Genomic DNA, 25,829 nt, shown 5'->3' on the forward strand with positions numbered 1-25,829 from the left:
CACCGTATAACCTTGAAGAGTTGTTAATAACACAAAGTTACATGATTAACCCGCTGGCTATCGATGCCAAGCACACACATTTTCTCAATCAGCATTTTCTTGTTGGGAAGTATTGATCCTGTGATCCGGTTGTAAAAGGGCTAGTGAAAGGTTATTAGGGTTACCTCAGCTTGGCAATTAGAGCAGATAACAATAAGGCAGTATATCTTCGACATTATTTTTAAAAGTGATTTACTAAATGGCTGGAGTAACCCTTTGATGTTTACAAAGCATACAATTGAAATTCTATTCTGCGTTGTAAAAGGATAATTGTAATCATAAAGATAGTGAGAAGAGTAAACTTGAAAGGGGAGCAGAGGAAAGACATCCCAGAGTCCAAACTGTGAAATGGCTAAAAAATAAAAAATATGAATAAATTAGTGAAATATAACTAAGAAAGGAAGGAAAGAAAGGGAAAGCACAAGGCAAGAGTGAGTGAAGACCTACACCCTATAAAGCCAAAAGGCAACTTACCTCAAGTTGCAATGGAGTCAGTTCAGTGTAGGTGATTGGTGTGATATTCATTTTTACAAACATGTTTTGACAGGAACAATTTACTCAAAATACAGATTTTTATAAAAAATAAAAAGAACAAACAGCAAAGTGCCAAGGCTGATATGCTCATTCTTTATTGATTAGAAATAATCAAGAGAAACATGCTTTGAACTCCAAAACGACCAAATGACAGAATGCAACAAAAAAAAGAAGAGAACAAAATTCAAATATATATATAAATATATATTACAGCTTTGATGAGTTATTGCCTGGTCAAAAATGTTTTTTTGCCGGTCATCTGTTCAGTTGCTACAGCTTTGTAAGACGGACAGAAGAGACTGTTGAATAAAGGACGACAACAAAGCCATGAAGCAGGGCTCCACCTACGCCACACACACACAACCCCCCCCAACACACACACACACACACATACACAGTCCTTGTCTGCCGTCAGCTGCGGACTAAACCAGGAGAATGGCACCAAGTACTGCAGTATTAAAATGTAGAGTAACGTGGGTTTCTGACTTAGTTGCCCCCCTTTGAGGAGAACCCAGGGCAGGCCAACCTGTATATATTTATTTCCGGTATCTTAACAAGATCTCAATTTTTAGAAGACACTGAAAATTTGAACCAAAACCTTGACGTTATGCCAAAAGAACTAAAACATCAACACTTTGTTGTCGATTCGAGGCTATAGTGTAAAACGTAACATGTTTAAAGTCACAATACAAAGATTTCCTTGTAACATTTCATCTGCAAGCAAAACATGTATTTTACTTTAATATGGCATCTGGAGGGTTATGAAAGTATCCCGCCACCAAATGAAACAGTAAAAGCTTTCTGCCCTGTCAGACTTTAAATAAAGGACTGTAAACAGCCTCCACTCGGTATTATTAAGAGCTGGAGACAGATTGGCTGTTACTCGGCTTAAAACGTGGGGAGATTTAAAGGGGGTGAGCATTACATCGCGGTAAAATATATTCAAACGTTTAAAAAAAAAGAGGCAAAAAGTGAAAAGCGGAAACTTTATTTTGAAGTAAATAAATGTCATGCGGTTATTGGACAGCATGTCCCGCAAGATGAATCCTAAGCCGTGTTATTAGTATCGTTGTCTTCCTTCACGCAGCGCTACAACCCACAACGGTGTCATAGGGACCGAAAGAAGGCCGAGAGTGAGACACCCAGTATAAAAACAAATCAAAGCTAAATAGCATTATTTACATACTAGAGGTTGAATCAAGTACTCACGTTTCATTCACATGAACAAAAATGCACTTGTTGAGAAACTGATTCCAAATAGACACAAATAGCAACAGACACATCTGCTCACACAACACTTGTGGTTTTAGCTGTCGTTAAACTTCTTGTACGTTACCTCAATGTCAACATGGAATCAAATTGACACCTCAGGCCAGTATGCGTGAGTAAAAGGAGAGGAAGCAAATTGGACAATGGTACAAATTAAGACAAAAATCAATGTTTTATAATTAGGTAATTTGTTGAAGATGATATCAATTTGAAGTACTGGACAATCTATGTATGTGTAATAACTTAAAAACGGCTTTCCTTTCCTTTCTAATGATGCTGGTTGTATCAATACTTATAAGTATAAGACTGGCAATGTTCATACATTTTTGTAATGTCTGTTTGTTGCCCCAAAACATATTATTAATTAGGCCAAATGGTTGCACTGGTTGACATGGGCAGGCGAGTTTATTTTGAGTAAATCCTACACACTCCATCCTGCTGCTGTTCATAAACATATGACCTCTGAGAGGAACACATTTGTGGGTTTTTTTCATACAGATAATAGAGAATAATTTGAATAACAGGAAATACCGAATAAAACCTTATCCATTAAAGATGGTCACGGTTGGGAGTGCTCACTTCATTCTGAAGAAGTATATTCACATTACATTTGTTGAGTACAGAAGTGGGTCGACACTTTTAACTTTAGCTGGCTTAGTAAACTGCATCATACCGTCTCTCAAAAATCAAGTAAAAAGTTTGACGCAAGCAACAGAAACCACATTTAAACATTTCAGACAACATAATGCTCCATATGGTAACTGGGGTCGTCCCCAAAAACGTGCATTCAGTAGTTCTGATAAATATAAGGCATTTTTTACACTTATAAAGATTCAAGGGCATTAGTTGAGATTGTGCAAATGCGTCACATATTAGAGAAAAAAGAAATAACAGGATGAAGGAGACCAGAATGGGAAGTGAAAACTGTTTGTTGTAGATACTTGCATCCTTCTACATACGAGCTGTAAACTTTTTTTTGAGGGATTCTTACACTGTGCGCTCTGATACTTCAGCTGAATTCAACGAGGCGGCATTGTATAATCCTAAGGGTGACACAAAGGTACTGTTTTCTTTGGCAGTAGTGGTTTCTTTACAGCCATAGAAAGAAAAAATTAATTTAACTTCATATTTTTTTGTATTTTCACATTTTTTAGGCAAGTCACGGTCCCATGTAGTACAACAGTTTAACTAATACTGAGCTGAGCGAAGCCCATGAGTTTGACGTCGTCTGGTAATTCAGATCCCTCAGTTCCAGAGGCCTGGGAAACAAGGAGGGAAGAAGAAGGACGAGTGAGCAACAAAGGCAGTGAAGGAGACTCCAGAAGCCATCAGATACAGCAATGTTTGCTAGACCGTGCTGTCTATGAACAATAATGACACAAACGATGAGATAGAGAACTGGGGCAGCGACCACAACGTGGTGTGTTTACAGATAATGACAAAGATGATTATTATTGTGTGTATTTCATTCAGAACGGTCTGCCATGTTTTAATTTAGCTTCTCTACTCTAAAGTCCTCCACCACTTCTCTCAACGGGTGGGACTGGGACTTTCAGGGCTTTTCCAGTTAAATCATGGCAAAAAGATCTGTTAAAAACATAAATATGTCAATGACAAAACAATTTGTATTGCTTACAGATGAAGGTGGAGCACTCACCAGTTTAAAAGTGACATTTTTATTGGCTTGAGGCTCTTCAACTATCTTTTGCAAATTGGCAGCAACTGAAAACAAAGACAATGTTTCAGCTCAATGAAAACAAACAAAACATATATTGTGTGCTTTTAATTGTTAATGAGAGGAAAATGTGAGATTGCTGCAATGTGTGTGTGTGTTTTTTTTTTAAGCACATCACAATGATTATTCTAAGAAAAAATACCTAGAATTGTGTGTCGGGGCAGAGAAATATATATATATATATATATATATATATATATATATATATATATATATATATATATATATATATTATTTAATCACTTACCTATTACTAAGTCCCTCCCATCCACCAGGCCTGCTGACACCAGCTCCTGGGACACACCATCTGCTGTGTCTGAAAAGTCAGAGCAGAAAAAAACAACTGTGACAGGCTCCCAAAAACACATATTTAAAATTAAATATATATCAACAGGGCATAACTGTGGCTTCACCATTTCCACAAATAGCTGTTTTTTTAATCTTGTGGTTTTGGGGATTTTGAGGACTGCACTAAAAACCAACAGCGGTGTGTTTCAGCACCTTGTTCCCAGTGCTGATAAATACTGAAGTGAGCTGGTTTTGGTTCATCGGTCATGATGGAAAGCTGAAGCAGCAAAATAAGTTTGACAAAATACTAGGTATAAATTGTCTGTTTCCCTTACTGATTGACCAGGTGGCATCCGCAACCAAGAAGTCTGCACCTCAGGACATTATTTAAACCGCTCGGGTACACCAGCAAACAGAGGTTGGCTTTTGATTAATACACAAACTTAACTCACCTCTCCCTGGCATAAATTCAAAGCGGATGTCATTTAGCTCCTTCTTTGAATTTCTGAAGAGATGAAAGAAAGGTAGACAAGATGGAGGAGAAGAGGAGTTACGTTTATAATTCGTTGGTTGAAAGAACATATACAACTTAGTCCATTCAACTGAAACATGCAATATATACAGTAAAATACAACAACGGGCACATGGTACTGATGGAACTTACACTGACGATTCACCAGCTGGTTTAATGATTTGTATGTAGTAATGGGGAACCTACCTTAACCGTAATACCAAACTAATAGGAGACTTGATGTCTCCTGTGGCAGCTTGAACCTGCCAAAATACACATAAAAGATATTTAAGTAGAATGAAAGCTTAAAAAAAAAAATAAAAATTAGCAGAAGGAAGTAATATCAGAAGAATCAGTGGAACAGCCACATTTCAAGCGAGTACGATGAACTAGACCAACCTGTGAGGGAGCAGCAGGGGCACCAGGTGTGGGAGACGTAGCCTGGCCAGTGGGTTGAGTGCTGACAGGCTGCAGTGGGACCTGGCCTGCAGCCTGAGGTAGTTCTGACTGGCTGCTTAAAGGCTCAGGAGTCTGGAAAACCTGGTGGGGGGGCAATGTCAGGTTGGCTTTTTCAAAACCAAGGTGACGACTAAATCTTTATTTTACCTGCTGTCAAGGTGGCTGATGGGGACAACAATTTGTGAAACCGCTCCAATATTGAGCGAGAATGCTGCAGATGGCCGGCTGCATTGTAATTGCGCCGGGCAATTTTCTCACCATCAATTTACGCCCACTAAAAGTGGATCTTATGTCCGGTTGTTATCGTGTTAAGCGACTTGTTGGCAGAAGACAACGGTGGATACGAGACGAACGGCCGTTGTGCCGGTGTCTTCACAGTTGGTTTCTCTTACAGAAAGCGTAGCTTAAGATATATTAAATGTATTCTGTCTGTGTATATAAGATTCATGTTATTGTAGATTCTTTACCGTTTTTTTTTTTTTTTTTAATACTGTTTATCATTTATATCACTTGTGCATACCTGTACATTTCCCTAATAAAAGGATTATCAAAGTCAATGAATAAATATTTAGCAGGGATTCTCAGAGTTTGATGACACGGAATCCGTTTAGCGGCTGCTGCCTGCGGTGTTTTCCGAGCATGGGACTCACGCCGCTCTGTTAGGGAATAAAATAAGTCCTGAAACTCACCTCTGAATTCTGTGATCCCTCCTTTACTCTCGGTGACTGTTAAAAGCAGAAAGAGAAGAGAACACTCAGGAGGAGGATATCACTGTGATGAGCTTTAGGCAAAGCAAACACGGCACGCGTTGATGCAAAGAACACACAGGAAGCAGGAGAGTAAACGGATTAAAAACGGCTCACTCCTTTGCTTTCCTCGTTTATCGGTCCAGGTAGTTTATCCTCTGAGGTGATGTTTAGAGTGGGAAAACTGAGATTCCAAATGCTAATAATACTTCCACTACACTTCACTATCTGGTGCCGATACGGCTGGACGATATGAGAGTATTCAGTGAGAGGAGAGGAATAAGTCAACAGTGTCTAGGGGGGTAGCAACCTTTACATATCTCTGGAAGCATTCGGCCATTTCAAGCAATATTGCAACTCGTTAATAAGAACTGATTTCTGGGAATATTGGATTTACAGGATTAGAAGTATTGTGATTTCATTTTTTTATTTAATGGATTAATTTTAAAAAACAGCCAGTCCTATCTGATAACTTGATCTGATTTTTAATTTACAGAAAACTTACTTTGTCACCTTATCTATCATGACATAAAATTACATTCACGTTGATAGAATATCGTTTACATTTAGCCCGCCTATAGGCACTTTTTAGATTTCTAAAAGCAGAGAAGCGGCATAAGTGAACACAAAATCAGGAGAAAAATCACACTGTTATGTGGTCAATCTGCAAAATAAAAAAGTTAAAAAAACGTTTAAACCAACTCCAAGGAACAAAGAGTCGGACAGAAGCCCTGCAGGCCCAAATGAAGGCAAACTGACATGACTGAGAGGCCGCGATGTGGCATCTGGCTGATGTCAGAAATCACATTGGCTCAGGAATCTGCTGTCGGATTCAAACCAAACAATGTCGGGCTGTTACTGAAGAGACCACATTGGCCTTTAACACACAGAAACTCAGCCGGGCTCTCGTCTCTAACAACACGTTTCTCTTTCTGGGCAGAAGAGACATTGTTTCATGTTGGGAGATGAAAACAAAAAGTTTTTTAATCATGAGCATTAGTTCGTTTTGAGATCCAGGAGAGCTGGAGTAAGAATTGATAGTTCAGTTTGCCAACAAGTAGCCAGGAAAAGAAGAAAGCAGAAGAGATATGGAAATATTTGGAATCCCTTGATGGTCATTAGTGTTCGGATTGAAAATCATTTACAGGGTTGATCAGTAATTTGCCTTGTTTGATTACATATGATTTGGTCAGTATAAATAAAAAGTGATTCAGAAAGAGAAATAGAAATACAGATGGCTTCCAGGAAAGGTAACTCTCACTTTTTTAATTAAATAATGCTCAAAGTAACTCATAAACCTTTAAACAGCTAACAAAAGTGGTATCTGACATTATTCCTTCTTTACAATTTTTAAGAAATAAATTGTGGAAAATGTTCTCAAAGTAATACATATCTAGTTATGTGGGCACAAACTCTGTTACTTGATATGAGACACAAAATATCTCACCGTTTAAAAAAGGTGCTTACAGTTCTGACTAATCGGTACCGACAAGGTGAACACAGATTTCTGCTTCCTGTAAAAAATTATGTTGTCAACCTTTCCTTTCAACAGATCAGTCGCAATACATAGCCTTGTAATCACAAGGCTAAGTCTTCTGATAGGTTATTGTAAAGTTACATAATGCTAGATAAAGACACTATCTGGAGGATAAGAGCTTCGCAGTGTACCGATTTACTCCGGTGAGAGGAAGTGTCATTCCTACAAGGACCTCTGAAGAGAGCCTGAAAATCTTGTTGTAAACTTAAGTATCTGAGTACGTGTATAACTATAGTATCTGAGTCCCTGTATAACTATAGTATCTGAGTCTGTGTATAACTATAGTATCTGAGTCCATGTATAACTATAGTATCTGAGCCCCTGTATAACTATAGTATCTGAGTCTGTGTATAACTATAGTATCTGAGTCCCTGTATAACTATAGTATCTGAGTACCTGTATAACTATAGTATCTGAGTCCCTGTATAACTATAGTATCTGAGTACCTGTATAACTATAGTATCTGAGTCCCTGTATAACTATAGTATCTGAGTACCTGTATAACTATAGTATCTGAGTACCTGTATAACTATAGTATCTGAGTATGTGTATAACTATAGTATCTGAGTACCTGTATAACTATAGTATCTGAGTATGTGTATAACTATAGTATCCGAGTATTTGTATAGCTCTAGTATCTGAATACCTGTAAAACTATAGTATCTGAGTCCGTGTATAACTATAGTATCTGAGTCCCTGTATAACTATAGTATCTGAATCTGAGTACTTGTATATATAGAATCTAAATACCTGTATAACTATAGTATCTGAGTACCTGTACAACTATAGTATCTGAGTCCCTGTATAACTATAGTATCTGAGTACCTGTATAACTATAGTATCTGAGTCCCTGTATAACTATAGTATCCGAGTACTTGTATAACTATATAATCTGAGTACCTGTATAACTACAGTATCTGAGTATTTGTATAGCTCTAGTATCTGAGTATGTGTATAGCTATAGTATTTGAGTACCTGTATAACTATAGTATCTGAGTATTTGTATAGCTCTAGTATCTGAGTCCCTGTATAACTATAGTATCTGAGTACCTGTATAACTATAGTATCTGAGTACCTGTATAACTATAGTATCTGAGTACCTGTATAACTATAGTATCTGAGTACCTGTATAACTATAGTATCTGAGTCCGTGTATAACTATAGTATCTGAGTACCTGTATAACTATAGTATCTGAATCTGAGTACCTGTATATATAGAATCTAAATACCTGTATAACTATAGTATCTGAGTACCTGTATAACTATAGTATATGAGTCCCTGTATAACTATAGTATCTGAATCTGAGTACCTGTATATATAGAATCTAAATACCTGTATAACTATAGTATCTGAGTCCCTGTATACGGTATCCACAGGTTTTAGGAAAGCATGCCTACAGCCCTCACTCTAACAACAAAGGTAATTTCACCCGACAAGGTGTTTCCTGCCCTCTATAGCGGTCTTGTGTCCCTAGCTAGCATGTGCAGTGAGAGTCCTTCCTTGTTAGGGGAACGCCATCTGTATTTTGGGGCAAGTGAACAACCCTGGACGAAGGCAGCTCGAGTGGGTAGGCGAAGCGCACTTGTCGCCTGGTGGCATTAACAGGCTTCACCTGCTGCTCCTTGGCCGTCAGACAGAACACACACACACACACACACACACACACACACACATACACACACACACACACGGGAGACTCAGAGACAAAGGACAGACACATGCTACTGCACAGACATGAGAATGACAATTCAAACATTGTACAGAGATTGAAAGACAGGACATCTATCGTGTAGCGAAGGTGTTACTGAGTGCATGTGAGGGAACAAAACAACCTGCAGGCTCATCTCACCCGCAAGGCAGCCACGGCCGCTCTGCCCTCTTCACTTTCTTCATCCAGCTCATCGTCACTCCATTCCCATTCGCCATCCTCCGTTTTATGCAGCCGACCACTAGAACCTGGCACTCGGCGTACCTGACCACACACATGCACCAAACTGAATTTGTCTTCTGAGCAATGGAGCACAACGTGTAGATCCAAAAGCTCTGACGTCTTACCCTTTTCGACCTCTCCGTTATTGTGGGCGCCCTCTGGAGCAACCTCTCATGTAAATACTCATGGGTCTGTCACAAGAGGAAAGAAACAAGTGCCTGTTACTCCAACATCCTCTAGATCTCTGTATCCTGATCAAGTCTTGTATTGCTCAGAAATTTAACTGCGACCCATAAAGTGCCTCGCTACACTGGCTTTCTGTCAAATCCATCTCATTACTTTTAAAACCGTTCACAACTAGGCATCTCGGGTCATCATAACAAGGGCCCCTGGTTGCACAGCGGTTAAAGTGCAGTGGTGACTAAGCATTAGATGTCCTGGCTGTCAGGTTATGAAAGTCTCCCACTGATGGTGATGGTCAGTACATGTTTTAAATCTCATCTCTATTTACTCTCAGGGGCATTTAATTAATGCACCCTTACCTTTAAAAATTGTTGCTTAATTTTGATTTGATTCATCAATCAAATACTTTTGTTTGGAGCCCTGGTTTTATTCAGTACTGTATAAATCAAGTGTTCACTTATTTAAACCAAATATTTCTATTGAAACATCTTATGCTTACTAGATAACCATATAAATTCCTTCTGCAGGCTCAGGGGTACAAAGTGTTCTCATTTATACAAGAGGTATGCCCTCTGCTGTACATTTAGAGTACTCCAGTTCTTGCTTGTGCCCAAGGTCATGTTGTATTTGGGCAGTGTAACATGCTGAGCCGGCACTCTAGTTGTTCCAGTTGCTCGGGCACCGGAGGCTGGACAGAGACCGCTTATCCCTACTTTGTTAGGAACGGCTCCGTACCGTCAATAATGAGTGGAGTGCTGCAATGGCCTCAGCTTGGGTCAGACACAAGGACAAGTTGAATCTTTAATCTTTTTTCCATCTCATGATGAATCACGAATTTGTTTTTCTTACACTGAACCCTTCTACAATAATTCCAAAACTTCAGGAGCTACAAAAAACAACCTACAGTCATAAAGGGCAGCTTAATATTAAACAGAGGCCATTCAGATCACTTCGTCACTCAGCAACCAGCTCAGCTGATGCCTGAAACAGGGGCGAGGCTGCCTCACTGTGGAACTAATCCAGTCTCAGGCCCAGAGGGAGCTCAAGCACCTACCTTTGCTTTCTGAAAGAATTTATGCTTCAACAACTCTGAGGATGTCGGCCTGAAAAGCAGCAGAATGACAATGAATTTATGTTCATTTGACCTTTTATACTCCCAAGAATAGTAAATAAATGTGCAGTATATGTTAACAAGAACCAGGGAAAGCTCAGGGAACAACAAAAGCAATCATATGCTGATGCGTGTAAATCAGTTCCACTCACCGAAAATTGACTGACCGTGACTGCACATGTAAAATATTCCTTTTTCTTTAAGTAGCACATATTGACAATACTGCATACGAGGCTAAAACATTGAAAAAACATATGTAAAAGAATCACAATCGACACCTTTTCTCCGGGTCCTTCTGTAGACACAAGGAGACCATCTTCCTGAATGATTTGCCGTATTTCTTTACAATCTCCTTGTCTGTGATGCCGGTATCCAGACCTGGGGGGTCATTCTGCAGTGTCAGCATCAAGACCTGAACAGAGACACTTTTGGTCAAAAGGTGACAAAAGACAGGAACTTTGTTCTGAGTCATTAACTCCACACTTGTAGGCAATCTAGATTCATCTGCAGTGTTCTCACCTTCATTGGCGGGTATTTGTGATAAGGTGCAGCCCCCGTAGCGAGCTCAATGGCTGTGATCCCAAAACTCCAAATATCTGCTTTGAAATCATAACCCCTCACCTGTGGAAGCAGAACGGCATGTCAGCCACAAATTAAAATATCACTTTCGGAGGCCATGGACGTTCTTAAGATTGGAAATGTGCTAATTTTCAGCATTTAGTCATCAGTAATCTGCAAGTTTGGGCCACTGGCGTCTTATTGTATAGTCGCTGAGTGCTAAATGCTCAGATATGGCTACAGGCCTCCGATTTCTACAAAGGTGTCAGCAAAAAAAAAAAAAATAGCTTCTTTGTGACCTTTATTGCCACCAATTAATATTGAAACGTCTGTTTCTCGCCTGCTCAGACACAATTGGGTCTGATTGGGAGTTTTCTGTTGTCATGGTTACTTCTTGGCTCCGGTCTAAAGATGACGAACCTGCTCCATGACCTCTGGGGCCATCCAGCATGGCGTCCCCACAAACGTCTTGCGCACTTTGTTTCGAGTCATGTCACCACCTGTGGCTAGAAAGGCACTGACGCCAAAGTCTGAAGGGACGGGAGAGAGAGGAAATAAAATTAGACGAACACACAGAGTCAATAAAGGTATCGTCAAGGGGTTAATTGCCCTCCACAGACTAGACCTCTGTGCATTAATACAGTGAGTCTAATGGGGAGGTTGCAGCTTAACAACCTGTATTTATTCACACTATGAACGGGTGCTGAAAGGTGTTTCCTCGTGACTAAATACCTGCTATTTGCACTGAACCGTCGTCCCCGAGGAGAATGTTTCCAGCCTTAAGATCTCTGTGAAAGACAAGACGAGAATATTTACAATCAATAAACGCCTCTCTCAAGGAATTGTCAAAGAAAAGAGTGAAGTAGCTCAGGTGGATCAGACAGTGGAACCACAAAGATATTCAAAGTCAGAGGGATGACAAAAAGTTATTCATTTTTACATTTTTTAGTTCTAGTCCCAGTTTATGCAGGTTCAGGATCTCTTCTTCACTTGACTGCTTACTGATATATATAAAAAAGCAGGATTATAAAAATGCAGGTCTAACGAAGAGGCTGTAAAACTTTCACTCCACCAATCTGGGTTTCTATTTCTTATCCTTTATTGGCACACACACACACAGTGCACAGTTAATTTATTCATCCCTGTTCAGCCTCCCCTGGTGGTGATTAGAGGATTCAGCGGGGACGGCTGCCTGCCTGTCTGTCTGTCTGCCTGTCTGTCTGCACACTCACTTGAACACAATTGCACAGAATGAATACTGCCACCTCACCAGCCAGACAGTTGTCATAGCAACAGACTTTCAGAGATAAAGTCGAAGGGTCAAGTGAAAGACAAGAAAATAAAAAAGTAAGGATGCAACAGCATCACAGAGGACAGCCGTCAGCTCTTTGTGCTGTCCACGCGTTCAGATGAAACATATTAAAAAGAGAATAATGGCCGAAAGACTTTGACAGGACGGAGAACACCAGAGTGGTCGGCCATTACACCGCCTGCTACTATTTCTAACAGATTTCATGTGCACAAATTACCAGGAGACGGATCATAAATCTGCACCGACAAGCATGGTTCCAAAGAGACGCAATCTCCAAGGGGGCAGTTCACATTGCTACCAGATGGGGGCACTGGAGTAAAACACTTTCAGCTTGAGCCTAGTGGTGAATGCAACACATTGGTCTCAATGAATGTAAGGATAGACTATTCTTTGGAGCACTGGTTCAGATATGAGACATGACTCAGCTTACAAAAAACAAAAGGCTCACTATACCACTTTATTTAGGCATATAGTTCAAACACAAGTCAAATACCAGATACACAGGAGACAAATGCTGCAGAGAGAATTATGGTGGTCGGAAAGATGTGTGTGCCACGCGTTCAACCTCTTGGATCACTAGGAAACACATCACCTAGCCTTAAATCTTTATTTTCTGGGGTTTTGTGGTGGTTGTGGAGAATGCACTTTGGCTTTAAGCACTCCTTCTAGCTACAAGAAGTACAATATTTACAAGCAACCCACTGAAGACACACAATGAGCTGAAGGCTCAAGAGTTGGCAGGTCGGAGGTCAGATCTTTGTTCAAATGCTGCTAAATACTTGAGGCCTCTTTTGCAGAGAGTGCTCCAGTGAAGTGAAATACAACGGATGTAGTAGCGACAGGGGCAGGGAGTAGCAAACAGTGAGCCACACTTAAAAGGACACAATCACTGCTGGGATGAAGATTGGGATACTACACACAGACTTTTAGTTGACTGAAACAATGCCTTGAGTAATCAGCAGAATACGCTGTCTGTGTACTACATGTGGCCAAACATTGATGTGCCTCTCTGTCTAAACAACTTCTATTATGTAACAGTCACACCAGGGTGGAAGTAAAATGGACAAGACAGCCTTTGAAAGAGCACCGTTAGAAATGTCTCCTGCCGTACAGACATCACAGCTCGGTGATATCGGGTCACAGTGTCTTCCAGTTTCTTGCACTCACTACTTCTGCTCAAATTAACACGCTCATGCTCCACCGAGGATGATTTACGGCCAGTCATTTGAGAAGTTGCTTTTTAAGGATTTAAAAGGTTGAGGTGCAGAGTTGACCACCTGAGGCTGGAAGACAAATTTAGGAGTATCCTAAAATAATTTTCCTGGTTTACGCAACCACCGTCCCCCTCTCTCAAGGAGTCCAGTCATGTCTTCATGTCTTGTGATTCAGGGTTTAGCCTGGGCTAATAATGTGGTATAACGGTCCAGTCCAGGCCAGTTGACCACTCGGGGCCATGTCGCAAGACCTGAAAACTCTTCATCGCACTTTGGACATTTCTCCAAAAAATAAAAAAATAGCTGTAGGAATGCATTAGTTTTTTAGCCGTTAAGATATTTCACACAAAGCCACAAACGGGGACCGCCTGGTAGTACCAGATGAAAGTCAGTATGAATGTCTGTAAATGTTGTTGTGCCCACCCATCTAATATTTGTAATATCATGCTTCAGATATCTTGACATGGCTATGGATGTCTGTAACTGTTGTGGCTCAATCTGTGGGGACTTGACCACGGAGGATCACCGGTTCAAGGGCCCAAATGGACTAAACACAAAGTGTGGACTGGCTGTCATGGTGCCCATGAGCAAAGCACTGGGCCCCCAAACTGCTCCTAATACTAGGATAGACATGGCATACCTACTGCTAATGATTGAGTTATCAGAAGACATATGTCGAAGTTGTTAAATTAGGGCTCAACAAGTTTTTATTTCACAAACCAATGAATCAAGAGCTTAAAGCCATTAAACAGAACAACTTGAACATCTTTCAAGAACCATGAAGGCTTTGGTTCACTGCAGCAGACTGTAATGCTCTGAGAAAAAAGGCTGCAGAGTGTAGACAGTCATTAACATTCACAGGAGAGGAAGAAGAGGAGGAGGAGGAGGGAGGAGGTGGTGACACAATGCACCATGCAAGTTCAAAGAAATACTCGCGGAGAGGAAAAAAGCAAACCTGCATTTTAAGTCCCAACTCCTACTCGTGATCCAGCTTCATCTTACAATAGTCGGGGGGATTCAGCCTGAAGAACCACTGACATTTTATGCTTATTTCTGCTTGTTAGGTGACATTAAAGCGCATCAAAAATGAATCCAGACACTAAAACGTATTATGCCATCAAAGAATATTGAAAAATTAATGTGTGGTCTCTTTATATTTATGAGCTGGTGAAATGACAGCTACGGCATGAAAGCGTCAAGAAGATTGATCACTCATCTGGCAGCTCCAGCGCGTCACATCCTGTGACATCACATCCTGGTGCCAGGCTCCCGGTGCCCCTAACAGGGCTGTAAAAGAGGGTTTATGAGACGCTCCGTCCCTGTGGGTCTCCCATGGAGACAAAATACCTCCCCTCTTTTACCGGGCCTCCTCTGAACACAAAAACGATTTCTTATTGCTTTTTCCAATTCTGCTGAATTTCATTCTCATCTATTTTTCCAAATCAGTTTTTATTTTTTTTCAATTTTCCTTTAATCCACAGCAATAGACTCTCCCAGAGGCGGCATAACTGCAGCCATAACCCGATCCTTACTAAACTACATACCGAGTAATTTGCCTGGGCACAGAGCTCTTAGGGCTTACCCGTAATTAGCATGCAAGCTGGTTTTCTAAGATTCAACTGAAATAAATGAAGACTATTCCTTTGTTAACATGTGCGTGTCGTCTACCTGCTGCTCAAGTTAGAGGACGAGTGTCACCTTGGAATCGGACTCTCCGAGCTGCTGTGAATGTGGAGGTCTTGTGGTAAATGTCTGGTTGAGGCTACAGCGCGGGCCGCGAGACTCTAATTGCGTTTCTGCCGTCTTGGGACTGGATGGAACGCATCATGTGACACTTTCTTCTCTTTTCTCCCCCCCCCTCCCCCCTCCATCACCCCGGCCCGGGGGGCTCCGACTCATATGATCCGGCTTACACAGCCGTTTGCATCAGCAGACGCCGATCAACTGACCGCCGCTTCTCCACTCTCAGCATGTCAATGACTTTCAGTGCCGGGACATTACTTCACAATTCCTTTTTCACAAGTCGTAGCTCAGAGGTGGACAGAGGTGATAAATGAATGATCTCTTGATGATCCTCTTGTGTCTCCTTAGGCAGTACAGAGTTGAAGGAAGGTTTTATCCGGGAAAAACATTTCCGCCTCTCTGGCAATGACCGATAACCCCGTCACATTATGCTGAAAGTAGATACTTAAACGCTGCAGCAGAGGCATACCACAGTGGATTTTCCTTTTAAGCAACACATAAATCCCCCCCCCCCCCCCCCCCCCCCCATCGATTGTTTCAGATGCAGCCGTTTTCTTATTGCGACGCTAAGGAATGTTGATCTCCATCTGCACATTCCTCATCCAAAGTCTTCAATCAAGCCCGTCTCTCCGGTTCTCTGATGGTATGCCAGTCTGAAAGCTGCTGAGCACTTAGTCAAGCTGCAAAGCAATGCATTATTTACACATGTAGCATGTCCCCGCCTACATGTGTGCCACTGGGAGAGAAGAGGAGACTATGAAAACGTGAGTAAGGAATATTAAATACAGCCAGTGTGTCGACTGGGCTCATTGTAACAGCTTGTGTGGGGATTTAGCCCAGTCTTGAACTGAGAGAAGAGAGATTTAATTTCCTGTGGCACGCAAATCTGCCAGTCACACATTCCATATTCATACTGTACCTCTTAAAGATTACATCAGCCTGGAAGTCATGGTCTACTTACAGATTTCCTGCAGCAACTTAAAGTTGTTGCCGTTTCATAAAAACACTGAAGGTTTGGATCGTTATTGCAGTTTTAAAATAGATAAGAGTGTGAGTGTGTTTTTCTTTCTTTCTTCATAACCACTTTAGTGGTAAGCAATACACACATCAATACTGCCACATCAATACCGCTTCTTCTTCTGGAACACTTGTGGCAGTCCCATTGGGGAAGTTTACCGCCTCGTCTCAGCCCAGTAACAACCCTGGCCGTCTTAAAATACCACTTCCTTGGTACATTCATCAGAATACAAAACACTTCCATATATTTTGCATTAAACCATGCTCTAAAACCATTTGAGTGTATTTGCATACGTTGCCAGATATTTTACTTACTTTTTTGACTAAGACAGAGAGAACATGTGACAAGATCACAGAAAAATGGAAAGAGTATGAAAGCAAACAGATACGACATGATGATAAAGGGCACAAAATGACAGTAATATATAAAAACAGCCAGCTATGTCAAGAAGAACATTAATGAACCCAATGAGAGTTGGCATTAGCAGAGTTTATATGTAAAGGTGTCTCATGTTGTAATTAAGATTAAATATTATTATGAAATCTGTATCTGAAAAACATTTAATTCTGAAAGTTCCCCATTAAAACGTTACTACTAAATCTTGTTTGGTGAACAGCAATCTTGAGCCTCTGTACTCAAGATGTAAAGCATTACATGTAAAGCAACATGAGATTTAAACTTTGCGTTCTTAAAAGTTGTAAAACCAAATGAAACAAAAAAAAATAAAAAAGATAAAACCTGGTAAAAGATCTTCACAATTATCGAGAATTACAATCCAAGCGTACATCGGTCAAAACTCACTCAGGAATTAGAATTCCTGTATGTAATGTATATAGTATAAAAACATTGAATATATTTGAATAGACCGGCCCCATTGGTATCGAAAAGAAATCCAGCTATTTGAGTCAGTATCGTCAGCATCCTTAGAACAAAAGTGTCAACACAAACACAAATGTAGACTCTACTATAAAAACATTATGTCATGTGTAGTCACGGTGGAGGACATACTATTAGTATGACACCTTTTAGGGGAGAACCAGAGAAGAGAAAGTTTCATCTTCACAAACCCTCGAGTTGAAGTCTGACCAAGCCTTTGGCTCTGAGTGGGAATAGAAAGGCCTGTCAGTGTTACTCCAGTACCGGCGTGCAGGGCCACGGGGCTCGTTACCTGTGGATCTGTCCGTTCTTGTGGAGATACTCCAGGCCTTCAAGCACATCTTTCAACACCGTGGCTATACTGGGCTCATCCAGGACGCCGGTCTTGTGTTCCCCTCGTGAGATGATATGCTTGATCACGTCCAGCACAGAGCCTGGATGAAAAACAGAGGTTGATAAAAAAGAATTACAAAAAAAAAAAAAGGTAGGCTTCATTGTTCTTGGTCGAAAACTACATTTGTCAACATCAATGTCAGAGAGAAAGGAAAACTATCCAGCAACGGATGTCTTTAGAATAGCCGGGTAAATAAGTTGTTACTGGTCTTAACTGATGATCAATGAGAAAGTCCCCTCAGGCTCGGCTTTATCATTTGTTAGGCAGACTCTAAACTAAAACATCTTTATGAAAACACATACTTCCTGGTGGATTGGCAGGCATTCAGTCAAGAGGATGTGTGTATAATATTGTATCGATAAATTAGATTGTGGATACACAAAGAGCTCCCCCCCCCCCCCCCCCTCCCCCAGTTCCAGTAAGATGGATTTTATTGAAGGAAAAAACAAAAGATTTAGCTGCACCAAGACAAAATCCTTTAACCATAAACATAATCATGACCTTTTAATGTGGTTAGGGCAAAACAATAAATGGTGGAGAGGGAATCAGAATGTGCATTAACATGCATTCTTTAAAGGGTAAATCCACAGTTAAAGACCATTTATGTTGTGTCATCTATGATGATACATAAATAACGGTCGCAGTGACTAAACAGCAAAGAGACTTGAATTCATGATGTCACTCATCAGGGGGCATTTTTCTGGACTTCTGGTCCATTGACTTTTAATTAGATTGTCTATGTCGGCTCACAGGATTTTTGTTTTGAGGTTTTGGCACAGCTGGTAATCAGAAGAAGTGCCCAGTTAAAATAATCACAGCTGCCGTCAGAGTCATGTCCTTCCTCTGCCTTTCAAGCGGCTCTAGGATTTTACTCTTTGTGACAACACCATCGCAGTCAGACTAATTTAATTCTCTTTCCGGGTGCATGTGCCTTTAAAGCCCTTGGAGTTAGCCAGACCTCTGCATGCACGATAAGTGTGCATCTTAACGTTTGAGGTCGCAAGTTCAACTGTTGCTTTGTCTTCAGTTTCCCGGGCTGAATGGAGAACGAGTGTAGCTCTGCCCCCTGACCTGGCAGGCCACCGTGTCTCCCTCAGACGGGCTCCTGCTGAATAAAAGTCAGACCGCAGTCAGTGTATGATCTCCTTTGTGCCATTTTTCACAGAATAAAGAACATCTCTTTGAAAAGAGGTTCGGCATTTGCATTCGGTATGACAGACAATTGGCCGAAGCTGGTGAACGGGGGGGGGGGGGGGGGGGGGAGAAACGCCACTTGCCTTGACAAGCTGCATTGTGCTGCAGTGATACTCAAACGCCAAATGATAGACACGGCCTTTTCAAGGTCCTGAAAGACTGTCCATGATACAGTCCTAGGTCGAAATTGATTGTGTTTTGGAAACAGCGCCAGGCTGCGAGTGCGAAGTTATCTATTTGCTCGATCACTTCGGGACGTCTGCGCCTGCAGCCCTCAGTCGAGCTCTGCGTTACCCACAGGAGCCGGCGATGACGGGCCACCGGAGACGAGACAGTGTTACTGCAGCGAGTCTTAGATGCAGCGAGACACGGAGGCAGAGCGAGAGAGGAGGGAGGGAGGGCAGGGGAGAGGGGGAGAGAGAGAGAAAGAGAGAGAGGGAGGGTTCAACGGGTTCTTCGTGCAGTGACGGCAGTAAATGGGATTCAGCGATGAGGAAAACAGAACCATTCAAAGAGAGGATGGATGAGGAAAGGCGGGAGAATGCAGCCTTGTGTGTGTGTGTGTGTGTGTGTGTGTGTGTGTGTGTTGGCAAGAAGCAAGAGGGGAATACAGCCTCTGTTGCGACAGCTCTTTGAAGCTCATTGAGAAAAGGCAGCCTGTTTGACGTATTGTTTTTTTTGTCTCCTCTTTTCTCCACACGGTTCCCCTCCTCTTGTACTCAGTCTGATGCTCATCTTCTTGTCTGAAATGGCGGAAGGGAGGAGAGGAAGTGACAGGTGACAATGGAGAAGAGTCTGAGGAAAGCAGGGTAAGGGAATAGAGTCACATTTAAGGGAGGGGAGATGGAATCCCATTAGCCAACCAATTATGGATTGATTACACGGAAAAGTGACAAAAAAGCAAATGTGCAGGAGCTCATCCTTGCTCACTCAGCTGGATATGAGAAGTTAACTCCTTGCTCCTAAACTCCATTATCTATCCATCCATCCATTATCAGCCGCTTATCCGGGGTCGGTCGCGGTGGCAGCAGGTTCAGCAGGCCGACCCAGGCTTCCCTCTCACCTGCAACACTTTCCAGCTCATTCCAGGGGATCCCGAGGCGTTCCAAGGCCAGCCGGGAGATATAATCCCTCCAGCGTGTCCTCGGTCTTCCCCGGGGCCTCCTACCAGTTGGACGTGCCCGGAAAACCTCTAATCGGAGGCGTCCAGGAGGCATCCTGACTAGATGCCCGAACCACCTCAGCTGACTATCTATACACCGTTAATCAAATAGTCTTGCCTAGAGTTGGATGAGAAGAGTGGTATAAATCTTCTCATCCAACTCTCGGCAGGAAAGAAAATGTTCCCCCAAAATGTTAAACCTTTGCTTGAAGAGAATAGGAAAAGTGTTGACAAAGACAAAGAAAGAGGGTAAAGCCAAACAACAAATAGAGAATAATTCCTTTTCCTGACGAGTCTCCTTTCAGCCGAGTTGGCACTGTGAGGAGAACATTTCCAAGTGCACACACGCAGCATGATGTGGGCTTTGGGGGATCACTAAATGCCAGCCTTGTCAGCCTCTTTCAAATTCCTGTGATTGAACTCTTCATGCCTCATTAGGTTGTTTCGACATGCCGACACTGACTGATTGTTAACAATCCAAAGGTTCATTTAGCATGGGAAAGACTACAACTCCCAAGACAAATGACACCTGTTGGCCTGGTTTGAAAACGGTGCCTGTTGAAGGCCCCAGACGAAGAGTTTATACACATCACAGGGGATGAATCACGTCTACACAGTGCAGTGCACTGTAGAGCACGTGAAGACTCAGGAAAATGCTAAATCAGCATTTCACTTACATGCTGGATTAGTCAAATCTCTGACTGACTGATGCCTCCATAAAGACTAATTATGCACGATAGAATCCAGAACAGGAATTTCCTGAAGAGCCCGCCGCCGGCTGCACACCACCACAAAACGTCAGCTCTACAGGTTTGGCCTTCAAGAGGAGCGAGGGCCGTCTTGACTGAAGATGAGGCTTTTTAGAGCTCTGCTCGTTTATGAACAGCATATGAATTAAAGTCTAAAATAGTAAACGGGATACAGATACCTATAGTTAACGTGTAGTTAGACGGAGTCTCGCTGATTGGACAGTTTTGGTGATCAGCAGGACCCACGTGGGGAAATCAAATTCCAGTGATGACAGGGAGGTTTATGCAGCAATTGAATGCTTTTGATTTATATATATTTAAAGTTATTCGGTGACACAAAGAGCTCACAAATAAATGACTTTTCATCAGCACCGTTAATAGTATTCGACCGCAAATCGACTGCATGTTATGAATAATGACTGACAGGCAGAGACGGGACTGTACACAACCTTCTTGAACAGTAATGAACCGAGGAGTATTACTGTGGGATCGCGGTCACACACTTGGACATGAACTTAATGACCCGACAAAGTACACCGAGTCAGATACAAGCACAGCAATTCTAAACAGCTTTTGACCTATTAATCAGGAAAAATACCACGCTGACGTGTGGATTTGCATGAATAAGTTATAAGCGTGGCCTCATACCGATCAATTATAAGATTTTCTTCCTGCAGATCGATCTCCCTGAAATGATGCTGTAAATCACACGTCTGCTCTCATACACTCGAGTGGTTGGTTCGCTTGCTTTCACGCCACAAAAGGACCAGCACCAGAGTCCGCTTGGAAGCAGACCAAGACCCAGCTTTTGAAGCGCACCCCTCCCCACCTGGCAACTGCTGAGGCATACCACGTTGTATCATGCTGCACTGGTGTCAGCGAGTGCAACATGAGCGACATAACTTGCACAAGTGCCTTAAGCCAATAGAACAGCAGTGGCCTACCGATCAGCCGCAGAGAAACGTAGAGCAGCATACCATCAGTATATTTAGTGTCGCGAACCAGACACATAAGTGTGTTAGAAACATCTGCAGAATGTTTAGCAATTATTCTGCAAAAGACATGCATCTAAAGTAAATTTGAAAACACTGCTGAACCCATTAGTTCTCGTACTCTACGGTCCAACAACATTCTTCTCTCTACGAGTACTGTACGTACTCTGTTGCGTCATCATGTAGCACTTGACGTACAAACAGTGTTGGTAAAAACAGTCGGATCAACTGTCAACTGTTCACCGTCTTTCATTAGCAGAAGAGTTGCAGACAGCGGTTGGCCTACAGGAGGCTGGTATCCTCGGTCCTGTGGAGTGATGCTCTATAAACCCGACCTCATCTGAGGTCCGTCGCCATGGCCATCATGTAATTACACTGCACAATAAAATGCAACATCAAGGGCCTCTGTTTAACTAGGATAAGGGGAACCAGAGAGGCCATCTTAAGTGGTGTCAGCCTCTGCTGTGAGGCTGGCCGTCTGCTCAAGCATTGCTTGGCGGGCACAGTGCCCCGAGACCCAGCTGCAGGGCGGCTGCCAAGCGGATCATGACTCAAGTGTATCCGAGGGAGCCAGGCATGCCACCTGGGAGCTATCCATTACAGTAGGACGCGGTTTACACGGAGGAACAAGGGAGGGTGGAAACATGTTTATTGGGCGAGACTGAAAGTAGGATCAAGAGGGGAGCGAGTGCACTTTTTGGACTCTTCGTAAACAGAAGACCACTCATCTTATCAGGCTGTCTTCATCTTGCTTGTGAAATCCTTGGTACAGGACGCCTGAATCTACATGTTTGTGTCTGGGAGCCCTCACAGGTCTTCCAGAACCACAAACATGCCACTTACTGGTAAAAAATAAAAGAAGAAATCTATCAGGAGCAGATACAACTGTTGCATTTTGAGGTCTTTTTCTCCTCATGCTCCTCTCACTAGCTAATTGCAGCGCTGCCACATGAGTGCCATGATGCCAGCCTGTGGGCTGTTATTAGCTCTGCCCTGTCATTAGCTCCTGCACTGTTACGGAGTTAAAGCCCGGAAAGAGCTGCAGCTCACATGCTCTATAGCCTCTTTCAGTGCTGTCACATTCCCTACAATCACAGCTAACATCACTGGCAGTAAGTAGCCCCGCTCTTCCTACTGCCCCGGTCTCATCACAAGCGGCCCTTCTGGACCCCCTTAATATGACTGTAAGACCAGGTTGTTCACAAAGCTAACTGAACTGGGATTTAACACAATGCCGCAAGTGATTACTTGTATTCTAAAAACTGGGATTGATATGTTTACCTATCTAGGGTGTGTGAAAAACGTTCAGAGTGACAGGCAGAAGTCGAGGGTAGTTTGATAAAAGATTGGGCAGATGATGGGAAGGACAAAGCGTTGGAAGACATATGCACTTACCACCACTGAGCAGCTTCATGACCAGCCACAGCTCATCCTTCACCACGAACGAGGTGTAGTAAGACACGATGTTGGGGTGGTGGCACTGGCTCATGGCTTGAATCTCTTTCTGTAGGAGAAAAAAAAATAAAAAATACAGAAATGTACAAACTCTTCATATGATCTAATGACAGACTTGTAATTTGCCACTGGCCCAAAATAAGTGATGTAATCTGACACTTTATCACGTCATCATTTGGTGGAAATGGATTCAGGTTATTAAATAGCAAGCTGACAACAGGTAACAGTTGTGGTGGTTGTGAAATGACCCAAGAAACAGACAACGCAGTTTACTTTTACTTATGTTTTCAACCAAGTCACAAACTATTCTCATTTGCCTCACACAAAAAATAAAAAAGGTAGAAGAAAAACCTGGAGGAAATGAACTGAGCACAGTCTCAATAAATGCCTCATGCTGAAAATGTTATGCTGAAATTTAGTGCGATAGAAATAGGCTTGGTTTAATATATAACGCATATCTATGCAGAAGCGAGGAAACACTGCCGGTACTCAGCCCATTATACAGATGTGTGTGTGTGTGTGTGTGTGTGTGTGTGTGTGTGTTTTTGTGTGTGTGTGCGCGCTGAGGTAATGCTGGCACAGAAGTCTAATCCCTCACTTCAGCAACAGCCCTGAAGTCATTTGGGGATCGACAAGCTTCTTCCTAAGAAAGAGAAAGTCGAGCTGACTTCAGTTGAAACCACTGATTTCACAGGTTTTGCTTCGGTTTCTGTACTTTATTGACAAGTGACTGAACCCGTTATTGGAGCTCCTTAATGCCATCGCTGCACTTGTTGTGATAACTATTTCTAAATGGAGGAAATTAGATGTACCAAGACAGCACAACCAGTCAGGAACCTTTCAAGGATGTCTAAGAGTAATACTGTATATAATAATGCATATATACGACTATCAATATCACTTTAAACTATTAAGGATGTCTCTAACAAATGTTTAGTGAACCGGTTAAAAAAGTAGTACAGTCAAAACATAAATATACGTTTATCAAACTGAAAATCACAATCCTTTTAAAAACTCAAATCAAAATTAAAGTCAATTGTTCGACCAGTGAATTTAATTTATTTGCGTTTAGGGCTGTTGGCTGGACAAAACAAGCCAATTTAAATGACATTTATGTTCCGATTGATATTGATATATATTCCATATGATATTCCAAACAATTAACTGATGAATTGTGAAAAGAATCAACAGATTAATACACAATTAATAATAATAATAATAATAATAATGCATTTAATTTATATAGCGCTTTTCATAATACTCAAAGACACTTCACATAATTAAAACATCCTAAAAGCTCAAAATAAATAAATAAGAATAGCTCAAATACAGGTAAAACAAATAAATAGGGACTTTCTGAGTCACTCGGACCCAGAACAATTAAATGAAATGAGAAGTTGTCCAATCATAACATTTCTGCACGGTGCCACCCTTGGGCGACATCAAATGTTATCATGCAGAATGTATTTTACAATAGCAACCCTTCATAGGAACATCATTTAAATTGAAGTAACAAATTGGAGAAAATACAATTATTTGACATCCAACCCAGCTCCACATATTCAATACAGAAAGGTTCATATATCATATGATGCATTTCCCCCCTTTTCCCAGTCTCTGTGTTCAGCTATGCTAAACATGTGCCAGATCTGCAGTATCTCTTTATTGTATGCACTGAGGTGAAATCAATATCGACCTTCTCATCTAATGATGGGTTTCCCCACAAATGACCACATTTCCCCAACGTGCAGAGTGGTATTTAAAATAGCCATTGAGTGCGCTGTACCATGACAGGTACACAAGACCGTCTACTGAAGAACGTTCACACTAAAAGGCATTAATAAATAGATAAAGCCTGATGTTTCATCAGCATTATTGCAGAGGTTACACAATGTGCATCAGCAGCAGTATGCCTCTGCAGCGGCGTCATCACTATTGAGCTCGTGGCCTTCAAAGAGTGCCTTCGCCAAGAGAGGGTGGGTCAGGAAGGTGACATCATGATGCCATAAAAAAAAAAGAAGAAGAAATAATGTAAAAACACTTGACAAAAGAGGGTTAAAAACATGAACTGAATCATAATAACGGTGGATACAGACTGTGCATATGTCTACAGATCTTCAGAGCACAATTAGTAGGGGGCGGGGCTACAATTTTCAGAGCCCAAGACTCCATTCAGATTGCGCAGCAACAACTTTTTTGACCAAGAGGTGAGCCAACACGCCACTCTGCTCCTGAACTAGAGCGTTGTTTGATTATCAAGCAGTCTAATAACTTCCAGTCTGCCGGGCCAGACGGAGAGCTCTGCGGGTCGTCTCCCCTATCATTCAGTCTCTGGATACTACCGGCTGAGGGAGAACAATAATAATGATATAGCCTGTTGGCTGCTAACTGGCTTCAGTGGAGCCTGACCCCCCCCCCCCCCCCCCCCCCCTCTGTTCCCAGCACGTGGAATAGGAAGGTCATCACAGCTCTGAGGTCCAGGGTAACCCCAGAACAGAAGAACAATGGGATAACAAGGAGGAAATGGTGCTCTGGCAGTTGGCAGGTTTTCACATCTTTTCCAGCAGACAATGCAAGAGACTCTTTGTCTTGGATCAGCGTACGCCGATGCTGCAGCAAAGTGTGTTGTGAATGGAAGAAGGAACGTTGCAGGGGAAACCACTTAACGGGTGATGTCCGCCTGATGAAAAGACCCTCGTTCGTGGAACGGGCGAACCATCTAGAGTGAAAAGGTCCTGAACGTAGTGCACGTGTGAATAGTGAAAATAGCTTGAGGCCCCTTAAAAAGGTTACCCCAGTGATTTACTGGGAAATATGTG

The 25,829-nt window shown here is 42.0% G+C and overlaps 1 protein-coding gene across 3 annotated transcripts in view; it reads right to left on the reverse strand.

The window, feature by feature from the left end:
* Window positions 1-646: 646 nt before the first annotated feature.
* The window catches only part of oxsr1b (oxidative stress responsive kinase 1b), a 36,752-nt gene continuing 11,569 nt past the window's right edge, over window positions 647-25,829 (reverse strand). For 2 of the 3 annotated variants that reach the window (XM_034560060.1, XM_034560061.1), the window contains 16 exons: window positions 22,951-23,059; window positions 17,357-17,498; window positions 11,634-11,689; window positions 11,322-11,431; window positions 10,863-10,964; window positions 10,622-10,755; window positions 10,287-10,335; window positions 9,175-9,240; window positions 8,969-9,091; window positions 5,525-5,560; window positions 4,776-4,916; window positions 4,584-4,639; window positions 4,318-4,370; window positions 3,825-3,893; window positions 3,500-3,564; window positions 1,546-3,101 (listed from right to left, as the gene is read on the reverse strand). In XM_034560060.1, coding sequence (XP_034415951.1) covers window positions 3,027-3,101; window positions 3,500-3,564; window positions 3,825-3,893; window positions 4,318-4,370; window positions 4,584-4,639; window positions 4,776-4,916; window positions 5,525-5,560; window positions 8,969-9,091; window positions 9,175-9,240; window positions 10,287-10,335; window positions 10,622-10,755; window positions 10,863-10,964; window positions 11,322-11,431; window positions 11,634-11,689; window positions 17,357-17,498; window positions 22,951-23,059 — 1,386 coding nt within the window. In that variant the 3' untranslated portion in view covers window positions 1,546-3,026. Of the gene's footprint in view, window positions 3,102-3,499; window positions 3,565-3,824; window positions 3,894-4,317; window positions 4,371-4,583; window positions 4,640-4,775; window positions 4,917-5,524; window positions 5,561-8,968; window positions 9,092-9,174; window positions 9,241-10,286; window positions 10,336-10,621; window positions 10,756-10,862; window positions 10,965-11,321; window positions 11,432-11,633; window positions 11,690-17,356; window positions 17,499-22,950; window positions 23,060-25,829 lie in introns of all 3 variants that reach the window. The other variant, XM_034560059.1, reaches the window with a different exon arrangement.

The sequence above is a fragment of the Cyclopterus lumpus genome, chromosome 20, assembly GCF_009769545.1.
Source record: "Cyclopterus lumpus isolate fCycLum1 chromosome 20, fCycLum1.pri, whole genome shotgun sequence".
NCBI lineage: Eukaryota > Metazoa > Chordata > Actinopteri > Perciformes > Cyclopteridae > Cyclopterus > Cyclopterus lumpus.